The sequence below is a fragment of the Vanellus vanellus genome (genome assembly GCF_965231255.1).
Source record: "Vanellus vanellus genome assembly, chromosome: 25".
In the NCBI taxonomy this organism is placed as follows: domain Eukaryota; kingdom Metazoa; phylum Chordata; class Aves; order Charadriiformes; family Charadriidae; genus Vanellus; species Vanellus vanellus.
In genome coordinates this window covers 5,494,236-5,507,183 of record NC_138930.1, presented here as the reverse complement: position 1 = coordinate 5,507,183, position 12,948 = coordinate 5,494,236, and the positions used below count along the sequence as shown (strand labels likewise).

The following is a 12,948-nucleotide window of genomic DNA, read 5'->3' as shown; positions in this document are numbered from 1 at the left end:
AATCAGTACTTTAGCCATGTAAGGTTAAAGGTCCGTTATTTTTCTTTTTAAAATAAAATATATTTTAGTTTTTAAAATTTATTCAATAAAGTACATATTTTCCTATAAATTCCCTACATATACATAAAGAGGTAAAAAATAATAAAAAAAAAAAACTAAAAAAAAAAAAAAACCAAACAACCAACAAAACCCCAAACAACCCAACAAAACCAACCACAAAATAAAAAGGAGATAGAAATCTGGCTGGGTTTTTTTTTTTTTTTTTTTGCGACATGGTGTGGTAACTGCGCCCCCTCCGTCCCACGGGCTCCCCCCACCCCCCCCCCCCCGGCCCCTCCAGCCGTGACCCCCGACCTCTTATCACACGTTTTTGGGCAGTTTTCACATTGGCAATATAGAAGATAGACCTGCGTTACGAAAAAAAAAAAAAGAAATAAAAAATAGATATATTTTTATAGAACCGTCAAGAATCATCCCAAAAAAAAAAAATAATAACTACGTACAAAAAGAACGACGGCAACGAAACACCAAAAAAAAAAAAAAAAAAATAATAATAATAATAATAATAGAAGGATTTTAAAAAAATAAAAGACAACCCTTGCGTGTCCTCAAATAAAAAGTGCAACCGGACCTTTTCTTTCTGTTTATTTCACTTTGCAAACGGAATACTGTTATTTGGGAAGGACTGGTGAAGAACAGCTGGGCTTCCTCCTCCCAGCCGCCGGCTGAAGAGTTAAAGCTATTCTGTAAACATCGGAGTTTCCTCCTCTCTGCGGTTTCACCCCCCCTCTTCCTCCTCGTCTTCATCGGCCCCCTTCTTCCCCCACCCCTCCCGACCCCCTGCATTTCGGCCACCCTCCCGCCCCGCCGTCCTGCCCCTCTCCGGCCAACAAGCAGCAGCCTCTCCTTCCCCCTCCCCCCATCCCCTGCGCCCATCGGATCCGTTATTAAATTAAAAGTTTCCATTTAAACAGTTTTGAAGTCCTTAAAAAGCGAGGGGGGGGGGGAGGGGGGAAGGGGGAGGGTTCGGTCGCCCTGGCGAGCCGCACCCGGCTAGGAGAAGATGTGGATGGCTTGCGTGGCGGGAGTGTGGCAAGCGGGACACTCGGGCTCGGCTTTGCCGCAGATGCGCATGGCGCACTCCATGCAGAAGAGGTTGTGGCCGCAGGGCACCAAGGCGGCGATCACCTCGCTCTCGAAGCACACCATGCACTCCCGGGAACTCTTACGGTGCCCGTCGGAGCTGCTGGAGTCGGTGGGCGAACCCGAAGCGGCGGAGATGCTGCCGGGCAGGGAGGAGGAGGAGGAGTAGCCGGTACTGGTGGAGAAGGAGGAGAGCGAACCTTGGGTGGGCAACCAGGACAAGGTGCTGACGGGGTCGCTCTGGATGCGGCGCGCTAAGGGGTGGTCCAGGGCTACGCCGCCGCCGCCGCCGCCGCTCTCGGGGAGGGTGGGCGAGTGACGCGGCGTGGCGGCGCCGCTGTTGCGTCTCTGCGAGCCGTTGACGGAGGAGCAGCTGCTGAAGGCTTGCAAGGGGTTGGCCGAGCGTTCGAAGGGCGACCAGATGGTGGTGGGCGTCGTGAGGTCGAGGGCCAAGAAGTCGAAGCCGAAGTCGCACTCCTCCGAGCCCAGCGGGGCCGGGGGCTCGCCGAAGGTGAAGCCGCCGCTGGTGCTGTAGGGACTGGTGGGACTGGCGTCCGTCACCCGCCCGCTGTAGTAGGACTCGGTGGAGGCGCTGCCCAGGGAGCTGAGGCTGTCGTTGCGCAGGGCGGCCGAGGGGCGGCGGGCGGGATGGGGGGCTTTGGCCCACAGGCTGGCCGTGCTGCCCTGCAGGTCGAGGCAGACGTCGGTGCCGTTGGAGTGGAAGTCGTTTTCGGCGTTGACATCGATGAAGGAGCCTGTCCGCATGGTGATGTGCGCCTCGATCTCCTCCCGAGCCCGGTCCACGTTCTCGGGCATGCCCGTCACCTCGAAAACGGGCTCCTTGTCCCGGCTGGGCGTCACGATGTAGGTGTGCGTCTGCTGTTGGATCCGCTTGATGGTGGCCCCCTTGGGTCCCACCACCAGCCCCACCACACGGTAGGGGACCCTCACTTGGATGGTGGTCTGTCCCGGCAGGTTGGGGGGTCCCTGCATCGCTCCCGTCAACCCGTTCGCTTTGTTACGCGTCGCCCGGATCATGGAGAAGTGCTCGGCGGCCGAGAGGATCTCCCTTTTCGCCATCTCCACGTCCTCCTTCCTCCCAGTCACGATGAAAACGGGTTCCTCGCCCCTGACCGGCGTCTTGATGTACGTGTTGGTCTTGGCGCGTAGGGCTTTGATTTTGCAGCCTGCAGAGCCAGGAGAAGGGGGGGGGGGGGGGGGGGGGAAATAAATAAATCTATGACGTGTCAAAGCCGAGACCTCGCGGGGAACCTCCTGCCCGCCCAGGATGGGGAGACGCAGGACCAGTAGGTCCCTCTGGCGCTGCACGTGTGGCACAAGACACCCTCGTGGGTCCCTCCCGCCTCAAAGGGGGGGTCAGCTCGGTGCCGGGGGCAAGGGGGGGGGGGGCTCGGCTGAGATGCCCCCCAGGCTCCCTCCGCACCGCGGCGGTGACCGAGGACCCGCGGGGACGCAGGCGGCAGCCCGGCTCGCCGAGGGGTTGGGACACCGCGCGGGACCAGGGCAGGCAGCCATGGGGGCAGGTTGCGGTGGGTGGGGGTGGGGGGGAAGGGGAAGGGGGGGGAGTTTGCTCCAAAGGCATTGGAAGGAGGTGCGAGGACCAAAAATAAAAAAATAATAATAAAAAAAAAAAAAAAAAGACAGACACAGAAGATGGAATGAAAAGACTTATTCGGATCCTGCGGGTTTGCCGATGTCTCCCAGCCTGGAGCTAAACCCCGAAAACTGCCGCCCCCCCGACAGCAATGGCCCCGGAGGGATGGGGGGGGGGGGGGGGGGGGGGGGGGGGCGCACAGTCACCCCTCGAGACCCCCCCCGGCAGAGAGGAGGCAGAGCCCCAGTTGGGGCGTAGGAGATTCGGGGCTTTGCTGTCGGGGCTCTGCCTTCACCCCGGCCGAGCCCCGTTCCCCCCCCCCCCCCCCCGGGGGCGAGTTGGGCTCCGGCTGCTCCAGTCCCCGGAGCGCTTTGGCCATCGAAAGGCTTCTGCCTTTTCCTCCGGGACGTGTCGTCCTCGCCGCTCTCGCCGAGGAGGCGCAAGCGCAGCGCCGCTCGCTGCAACCCCAACCCCTAATTGCATCCGCGCGCCAGCGCACGCCTTTAATTAAATCCACATGAGCCAAGCGCAGCGCAGAGCACCGGGAGCTCAGCCCCAACCAGTTGCCCTCCGCTGCCGGCACAGGAGGGTGCGGGACACCCCCCCCCGAAGCTTCGCAGGGCACCCAAAGCAAAGCCGGGAGCCCGCAGGGATGGAGGGGACCCCATCAGAGCCCCGAGACCATCCCCGGGGCGCTGCAAACACCTCTGCGCGGCCACGTCGATAAATCGCCGCGCAGCCGGCGGGGAGAGCTCGGCGCCTCGCAGACACCGCCAAAGCTGCCGCGAGCGCCCGGCTGCCTCCTCCTCCTCCTCCTCCTCATCCCCGAGGAAGGGCAGAGCTGTAATGCCGGAGGAAGCAGAGCCCCGGGAAGTCGAAGGGACTCGGCAGGAGCTGCGGTGGCGGCAGGACGTCCAGGTAGGTTTGTCCCAAATCAACCCGGGCTCGCCGGCGGCCGGAGCGCCGAAGCCGTTAACGGGTGCGCCACGTTATTCCCGGAGCCCCGAGCGCGGTGCGTGGGGCAGGACATTACGCATCATGAATAAGAAGTAGTAAAAAACAAAAAAAAAAAAACCCAAAACCCCAAAAAACAACAATACCCCTGTCAAAATAAGCGAGCGGAGGCGGCGCTGGGTGTCACAGCCCGGTTTTTCGGCAGCACCAACTCCTTCGGTAGCCGCAGCCAGGGTGCCGATGGGTGACCGCCCCGACCTCTCCGGATGCTTCCTCCGAAAAATCCACCTCGAAAGCAACTTCCAGCAGCCGGTGCGGCCCCTGCCCGGCTCCAGGCTGCCGTGGGGCGCCGGCAGCGCCCTGCCTGCTGCCGGCAAAAGGGCTCAGGATGGCGATGGGGAGGTTGGAGGGGAGCGGGCAGACGGAGCCGGGGAGGCAGGAGACCCACCGTCACCTCCCTCCTAAACTGGGGGGGGGAAACCCTCTGGATTTCCACACAAGCCAGGCTGAAAGCGGCCACGTGCCACCTCCGCGCCACCGGTTGCCATCGAAGAAACGTTCCTTCCCACCCTTCATTGTCCCAGGGGTTCACTCCCGGCTCGGGGCGGCGGGATGAACCCAAATTCAACCTTTCCTGCGACCGGCCGGGATGGGCACGGCACGGAGCCGTCCCGTTGCCCGGAGCTTGGGAAGCTGCCGAGGGGCTGCGGGGAGATGCAGAAGAAGAGTGCGGGTGCAGAAAGGTTTGCTCAGGCTTTTCCTAATTTAGGATGACAGCTGGAGGGTGTATTTATGGCTGGGGGCATACGTTGGGGGGGGGGGGGAAGCAACGGCCGGGTCACCGGGGGAGGGCAGAACCAACCACCATCGAAGGTGAAGTCGTTTTAAGCACGTGCCGGCTTCGGCGAGGCTGTCCAGAGCGCGGTGCCCGTGACTCCCACCTTTCCCTCTCCGATTTATTCCGCTCGAAGCTCTCCCCCCCCCCCCACCCCCCACCGGCAAACCGGGATGAGCACGGCGGCAGCAGGCAAGGGCAGCGGGGGCTGGGAGCCAGCGCGGGGTTCTGCCGGTGCCTCCCGCCGACGGTCCAAAATTCGCCCTTCGGTCCAAAATTCGCCTTTCAGTCCAAAATTCGCCCTTCGCAGTGGGAAGAGGCAATTTCAAGATCCAAAGGCAGCGGCAGCCGCAAACGGGAGACGCTCGGGAGCCACGTCCCGCGGGAAGGGGGGGGTACGGCACAGCGAGGCTCTTCCTCGCCCCGCTCCACCGCGCCGGTGGGACTGAACCGACGCTACGGCAGCGCGAAATGGAGGAAGAGTTTATCCGGCTGCGCTCCTTGCCAGCTCTTCCTAGGGGCAAAGCCAGAAATCTGGGTTAAAAATTAAAGGGATGCCTGGTTTGGCCACCTCCACCCTCCTCAAACAAGCAGGGCAGGAACGATGCGCATGACCTGCGGTTACCGGATGCTGCCGGGGCCACCGTGCCCGCGCCGGGTTCGCCCGTGGCGCAGCAAAACGCACCACGGGTCGGGGCTGGTTTTTCCAATCCTGGTGTAAAAAAAAAAAAGAGGACGGCGGCGGGTCTGGGGCAGGGGGGTGCGGGCTCCCCTCCCCGTCCTCCCGCAGAGCCGCACCGGGACACATGGCAGAAGAGGGCGGTGAAGCCGCTCGCCCGAGGCCACGTGCTGGCATCCGCACCGGGAACCGCGCTCGCGCCGCTCAGTGCGCAGAGCCTCCCGGCAGCGTGACGCGCCGGTGAGTGCTCCCAAATGGGGCACACCGGGGATGTGGTGGATGCAGAGCCGGGACAGCACCAGGGCTCCGCTCGGGGACCATCCGGTCCTGCCGCTACCCCAAACTCCACCTAAGCCACCCCTCGGCCGCAGGGCCTCCCAGGCAGCCCCAACTGGGAAGGATGGGCACCCCCCGCCCTGGGCTGGGAGTCAGTAAAGCATTTAAATGGTTTTAAGCTGTGGGTCTGCAACCCCCACCACGGGTGAAGAGACGCAACCTCACACCAGCCCAAACCCCGTCCTCCATCGCATCCGCACCCCGGAGAGGTGACCGAGCCGAGGCGGCTCCTGCCTACGCCGGGGGAGATGCTGACACCCCATGGCCAGGTGGCCCCCAGAGCCGGCCGGACTCGGACAACGCGATGCGGGTGGTTTCACCAACAACCGGGGGAACGATCCGCAGCAGGAGGAGCTATTCCGGCCGAGTCTCCCCGAGCCCCCACCCGTGCGCCCCGTGAAAACGCCACCCCGCGCGGCTCCATCCCTCTGAAGTCGCTGCAGCGCAACACCTTCCCCCCCCCCCCCCTCCCTACGCCGGAACGGGGCTGGGGAGGGGACACCGCGGGCATGTCCTCACCCCGGCATTGCCGGATCAAGCGCAACGGCACGGCAGCGGTTGGCGTTCCCGCCGTTGAGCTTGCCAAGGGCCGGTGCGCGGCGCTAACGCCGAGGGAGGAGGAAAGCAAGGCGCCAGACTTCACTACAAACGAAGTGGCTTTAAAAGCACTTTTCAGATCCAGAGGTAAACATCCCTAAAAGCAGGGAGGTTGACGGGGGTGGGGGGGGGAGCCCCAGCCCCAACGTAGCCCTTCTCGACACCGGCACACACAAGCCCCCCCGCCCCCCCCCCCAGCTCTGCCCACCGGGGCGGCACCGACAGAGGGGTGCGAACTTGGATGCTCCTCTCAAATCCCTCCCGGAGCCACAGCGCTGGATCCATCCCACCTACCCTGGGGCTGAGAAATCGCTAGTCTGGGACAAGAACCAGAATCCCGGAGGATTCTCGCCAGGATGCTGCGGCGACGGAGGCGGCGCCCCAGGAAAAGTGGCCGTTCTCCCCTTGAACGTTCCTTCTTGGCACCACTGAAGAAGACTTCGCCCTCTCCCAGTCGGATCAGGGCGGCAACTACTGCCAGAGCCGTGAAATCCAGCACAGCGCAGGGGGTGGACTGGGAACCCTCCGCGCTCCTGTCCTTACCCGGGCAGGAGATAAGAGACCCGATGCAGCTCATCCACCGGCTGATGCCCAGCGTGGCCTGGCTTTGACATAAGGTGGTCTCCTCCTCCTCCTCCTCCTCCTCAGGAGGACAAAGGCAGCCCATCCCCTCGGCCAGAGCACATCCACGTTGGCCCAAGGAGCTTGGCGCTTGCGGTGCCCAGTTCCCAGCTCCGAAAACCCCAAGAAAAAGCAAACAGAGCTTTTCTGGAGGAGCTTTGATGGCATCGACCAGGAGACCGTCTCGCACCCAATCCTCTGGAGCGCGCTACCCGCTGCAACAAGACATTGCCCTTCCTCTTCCCGGGATGCGCAGCATCTCCCGGCCTCAGACCCGGCGTTACGGTGCTGCCGGTCCCCTTCGCTACAGGCGAAACAGCACAGGACGCGCCGGGAGCGGAGCCAGAGGTGGAGGAGAACCCATCACACCTCCGTCGCATCTCATCTCCCCCCTTGCCGAGCTCTTCTTCCCACCTCTCTGCAAACGGTAATTAATCCATCCTTGCCACCGCGCGGCGGGCGGCGAGCACATCGCACCTTTGTTTCTTCTCCAGACACCGGGAAAAGCGTGGCAAGGGAGGCCGGGCTCCTCGCCTCAGGCCGGAGAGGAGGAAGCCGGTGCCGGAGCCAAGACGTGCAGGCGGATCCACCAGCGAACCCATCAACCGCTGCCACCGACTTCGGGAATTTCCAGCTCTGCTGCGCCCCAGAGAGGCGGGAGGACGCAGCCGGGACGGCCTCAAAGGACCGCGGCACGATGGGCAGAGGACGGCAGAGAGCAGCAGCTCAGGGCTCGGAAATCCGAGAGGATTCATCGTAGCCCTGGCAAAATCCACGGCAAGTTTACGCCCGCCGCGCTCCGGCAGGGAGGAGAGCTGCCGTTATTCCAGCCTTTCCCGCTTCGAGCGTCCCAGCGTCTTCTATAAACGGCAACTTACCCAAATCCGCACCCAAAGCCGCCGACAGTGTCGCAGATGGGGAAGCGGAGCCCGAGAGAGGCGCCCGTGGCTGACTCCGTCCCACCGGCCGCCCGTCACCCTCTCGGCCTCGTTGGGGGGAAAGACGCTGCTCGGAAATGCGCCGCTGAAGGGGGGACGCCAGGGAGCAACGCCGGCACGGTGCCGGGACGCCAGAGCCCCGCCGTGCTCCCCGTCCTCCCTTCTCCCCGCTGATCCCAGTTACCACCACCGCTCTTTTCGCTGGTTGGGCAGACGGGTCCCCAGCGCTGCGGTCAATGCCCACAGAGCTTTTTGGAGCCGGTGCCTCCCAGGGCAGGAGTCACGAGCGGGCTTGCACGCGAAGGCACGGCCACGTAAATCCCGCCAGGCCACGCACGCTGCCTTTCGGTAGCCGCGTGGGCAAGGAGGAGAAAAGCCGCAGACGCCGCTCCGCAACCGTCACCGATCCGGACGAGGGGTCGCGGCAACCACCTCTCCGGCGGAGACAAGAAAACGCAGATTTGCTTTGTACGACAAAAGATTTACCTGCTGAGCTGCTGCTGCCGCTCCCTTCTGGAAAGGGTTAAATTTGTGGCTCTGGAGGAGAGAAACTGAAGAAAAAGAAGGAGGAGAAATCGAGTGCGAGTGCGACAGCTTCTGTCCCACCTCAGCCGGCGCGGTACGGCCGTACATGGGTCTGACGGGGCGGTTGGGACCTCTCAGCCACGTCCCCGCTCACCCCGATGGCAGCGAGGGGCTGCCGGGCTCTGGGGACAGTAGGACCGGTCCCAAAGCGCCCCGAGAGCTGCTCCTCAGCACACGGTGTACGGGCAGAGAAAGCCAGCCCCAACTCAAGACCCTTCCGGGGCACCCCATATCCACACCTTCATCCCTTCCTCCGTTCCGAGGGCGGTGGTGGCAGCTCAAGCGCCCGTCCCCCGGGTCACGGCCAGGGCGGGTAAGCGCAGCAAGGACGAGAGTGACGGGGACACAGTTCTGAGGGAGTCCGACCCAGCCCCGCAGCGGCACATCTCGCCACCGGAACGATGCTACTACGCGGCCACGGGGCTACCGAAGACCGTGGGAGACTCGCACGGGAGGACGCGGGGACCAGAAGGACCCGGGAGCCAGCAGGGGTGCGGGAGGCTGAGGCGAGCGAGAAGGGCTGGGCTCGTTTTTGAGCTCGGTGCGAGACCCGGAGAGAGGGGGGCAGCTGCGAAGGACGGCGGTATCGCCCCTGCTCGGGCTGCACCGGCCTCGCACATCCCTCACCTAAACCAGCTGCCGGCGGCACCGCAGAGCTGCCGGAGCGCAAAGCCACTCTGCTGACGGCGCCATCCCCTCGGATGCTGCCCAGCTGCCCCCTCCCGCCCCCGCCAGCGAGAACCGGGGGTGCCGAATGTCAAGCCCCCCCTTTGCGGCAAACCCCCCAGCACGACGGGGCCGCGGCACCGTGTCCGACCGAGCCGGGAACCGCAGAAAAGCCGAGACTGGGAGAGGGGCAAGAAAACCCCCGGGGAGAGCTGCTCCTGCGGGTTGGGGTGGCAGCAGGTACCCCCAGTCCCCCCCCTCGTCCCCTCCGAGCCCACTGGTGGGGCACGGTGCCCCCCCAGCACCCCTCCCCAAGCCCGTATCATCATTTCTTTTGCAGCACTTTTCCGGGAGCCCGTGGAGCTCCGCGAGCACCCAAACTCCGCACGAGGTGTCCGGGTGCACATTTAACTCGTCGGGGTGCCGACGGCGCAGCGCCGGGACCTCACCGCAGCCGAAACGCCCAAGCCCAGCCGCGGCGAGGAGGGGTGCCAACCGACAGCTCGCCGGCCCGAAAAGCAGCCGTTCACTCCAACCTTCCTGAAACTCACGGAGCCGACGCGTTTCCCCCCAGGGAGGTCGGACCCCGTTACGGGTTTGCTCGCAAGTTGCCAGACGCCGGGGTTGCGCGGAGCCCGCCGGTGAAGCCACCAAATCCAGGTCCCCATCCGGCCCGGGAAGAAGGAGGATTCTCTGGAGCAGGGCGCGGCGTCGCGCCGGTGTCCTCCTCCGGCGATGTGCCGCTCCGCTCGGTTGTGCCCGGTTGGGTTCGGTAAGCCGGTGGGACCCCGGCGGCGGGGCGGCGGGATCGAGGAGGGGTGCTCGGAAAGTTGGGAGGCCGGGAAGCGGGGCCGGCTGGGAGGCAACGCAGGCCAATGGGAAGCGCAGAGCATGATGTCACCGCGCTCATCACAGCATGGCTCTGGCTAACAAAGAGAACAATGAGGCTGCCCAGCTCCCCGCTTCCCCCCGGGAAAAATATGGGTGTCCCGTCCCCCACCTCGCAGCAGGTGAAGGAGGACTGGGAGCCGGGGGGGGGGACGCGAGGGCAGTGCCGGGGTGCCAGAGCCCAGCGTGGCGACAGACCCCGCGCGGAGGTCAGGCTCATCGCGAGCCCCACTGCCCGTCGCCGCCGGGATTCCTGCGGGCAGCACCTCTCTTCTTTTATTTTGTATTTTTATGATTATTTTCTTAAATCCTCCTTCTCGGAGTCTTTTCTCGTTGTGTTTTTAGGTGGGTTTTTTTTTTTTTTGTTGGTTGGTGTTTTTTTTTTTTTTTTTTTAAAAGATGAAACTTTGGTGAAGGGCTATTTGGGATTTCCTGGAGACAAAGCCCACGCCAGGCACACCCACCCGGGGCTGCGGGTGGCCCTTTTGTGACAGCCGGGTGCCAGCGGGGCTTCGTGCCCCTTCCCCACCCGCGGGGGCTTCACCCACCTACTAATGAACCAGCGGATTTAATTACCCTTTATACACGAAGTCACCCGAGTATCATTTACACACCGAGTCTGACACAGCGGGGACAGACACTCAACTACAATCAAATCAAAGCTGTCCCCTGTCCCTCGGGTCCCGCCCGCTCCCACGGACACGCGTGGAGCCCGGCAACTCCCCGGTGCTTATCCCCCCCCTCCCTTCCCCCCCGGTTCGCGCTGACCGAGAGAGTTGAATGACTATTTCCCCGCCGAGGAGAGGCACAAAGAGGAGCGGTTCTCCCCGCAGCCCCCCCCACCCCCCCCCACCGGCGGGAGGAGTTTTGGGGCGGCGGGATTCGTCGCCGTTAAGTCGCCGCCTCCGCGTTACCGGCCGCGGAGACAAAAGCCCCCCCAAAACTGACCCAAATTCCACGGGGGGGGGGGGGAGGGAGGGGAAAGGGGGCGTGGGGGAGTGGTCCGGCGCATCCCGGCGGCCGCGGGGCGGACAAAGGGGGGTGGAGGGAGGGGGGTCCCCACGCGTGTCTCTCTCCCACGCGGGGGGGAGGGGTGAGAGGGGGGGTGGGGGGGGTGTTACCTTGCCGGCCCACGATCTCGGCGACGTGCTCGGAGCTGGGCACCGGGACGCACTCGGTCATGTTCACGCTCTTCTTCCTGCCGCCCAAGGGCTCGGCCAGCAGCGCGGCGGGGGGGGCGGGGGGGGGCAGGTGCGGGGCGAAGTTACCGAAGGCGGCCGAGGGGTTGGCGGAGGGACCGGGAACCGGCGGGGAACCGCCACGCTCCCGCGCCTGAAGGCCGCCCGGCCCCGCTCCTCCTCCTCCTCCTCCTCCTCCTCCCGCCGCCGCCGCCGCCACCGCCTCCGGCTCCTCGCCGCCCGCCTCCGCCGCCCGCAGCCCGCCCGCCTCCTCCAGCCCCAGAAGCGAGAGCTGGTCCAGGGCGAACCTCAGGGCGGCGGCTTCGTCCTGCGCCGGCCCCTCCCGCTCCCGTTCGGGCTCCGGTGGCGGCGGGTCCTGCCCGGGGGGCGGCGGAGGGCTGAGCAGCGCCAAGCAGCGCGGCGGACCGCGGGAGGGCTGTCCGCCCTCGGGCTGGTAGATGGAGCCGGGCATGGCGGCGGCGGCTGAGGCGGGAGCGGAGCGGAGCGGGGCCGGGGCGGTGGCGGTGCCCGGTGCCCGCCGCACGCCGCCTCCCTGCGCGCGCCCCCCGCCGCGCCGCACCGCCCCGCCCCGACGTCAGCCCGCCCCGACAATGGGCCGCGCCCCGCCGCGCGCATGCGCCCCCGCCGCGCCCCGCCCCGCCCCCCGCGCCGCCGGCCCTGGCGGGCCCCGCCCCGCCGCAGGGAGGGGGCGTGGCCGGGCACGCCTCGCCCCGCGCCACGCCCACGCGTGTTCAACCCCACCCGGGAGTCACCGCGAGGGGGACGGAGAGAGACGGGAAGGGGACGGCGGCATTTGGGGAGGGGGGTGGCAGCGATTCGGGTGGCCAACACGGGAAAGCCACGGGCGGGCGGGGTGTCACGGGGGACACGAACGGTGCCACGGGGGGGACACAGACAGTGCACGGGGGGCGGGTGGGGTGTCACGGGGGCAGAGACAGTGCCACGGGGATCAGGGACAGTGCCACCGGGGGGTGGGCAGGGTGTCACGGGGGACACTGACAGTGCCACAGGGGGACAGGCGGAGTGCCACGGGGGTGACAGTGCACAGAGGGCGGGTGGGGTGTCATAGGGGAGCACAGACAGTGCCACGGGGGGGGTGTGCCCCAAGGGGGGGGGGACGGGGGACAGGGTGCCCAGGGGGGTGTACGCACATCCCGGTTATATGGGGGGATACACTCCTTCCTGCGCATTTCTCACCCCACAGCCCCCCTCCAGCCCTCGGTCACATAGACACCTCGAGAACGCCACCACGGCCACGGCAGAAGCCGAGAGGCGCAGGCGCGGGGCCACAGGCGTGTGGTAGCTTCCACCACAGCTCTCTCCGGCCACCGCCATCCCATCTCTCCGACCTTCCATCAGAAGAAGGAAGAGAGCAGACGAGTCAGGTACCGCTTTGCACAACCCTTTTATTGACGAAGAGTGGCATTTCTTGGCAAAGAGCAAAACCGGAGCAGCAAAGCACCCGCTGAGGACGGGGCAGCTCGTCACGGCACCCGCGTGGACAATTCCCATCCACCCACACCGAGGCCATGCACAGTTTGTCAACCACTCAAGGGTATGGAGCTACAGCACAGCTACACTTTGAGTACTGAAGGACATTTCCTTCTTCCCCAGTTACAAAAGTTAAGAAAACGTAAAATCTTTGTCCTTTCTCCCACCTTTTCCCCTTGGTTCTCTACGTCCTGCTTTGCAAGTGGTGATTGCTGTTTATCATGCTCAGTAGCAAAGTCGTCACAGAATCACGGCATGAAAGGGAAACCTTAAAGCTCACCCAGTGCCACCCCCTGCCCTGGGCAGGGACACCTCCCACCAGCCCAGGTTGCTCCCAGCCCCGTCCAACCCGGCCTTGAACACCTCCAGGGATGGGGCAGCCACAGCTTCTCGGGGCAACC

General features: G+C 64.5%; 1 protein-coding gene across 1 annotated transcript; it reads right to left on the bottom strand.

Annotated features, from left to right (window-relative positions):
- Positions 1–1,053: 1,053 nt before the first annotated feature.
- On the bottom strand, positions 1,054–11,507 carry MEX3D (mex-3 RNA binding family member D; the record flags this gene model as incomplete). The annotated part of the gene is made up of 2 exons (XM_082495424.1): positions 1,054–2,330; positions 10,979–11,507. The coding sequence occupies 2 exons, from the start codon at positions 11,505–11,507 to the stop codon at positions 1,054–1,056; spliced, it is 1,806 nt and encodes a 601-aa protein (XP_082351550.1).
- Between the last annotated feature and the right edge of the window lie 1,441 nt (positions 11,508–12,948).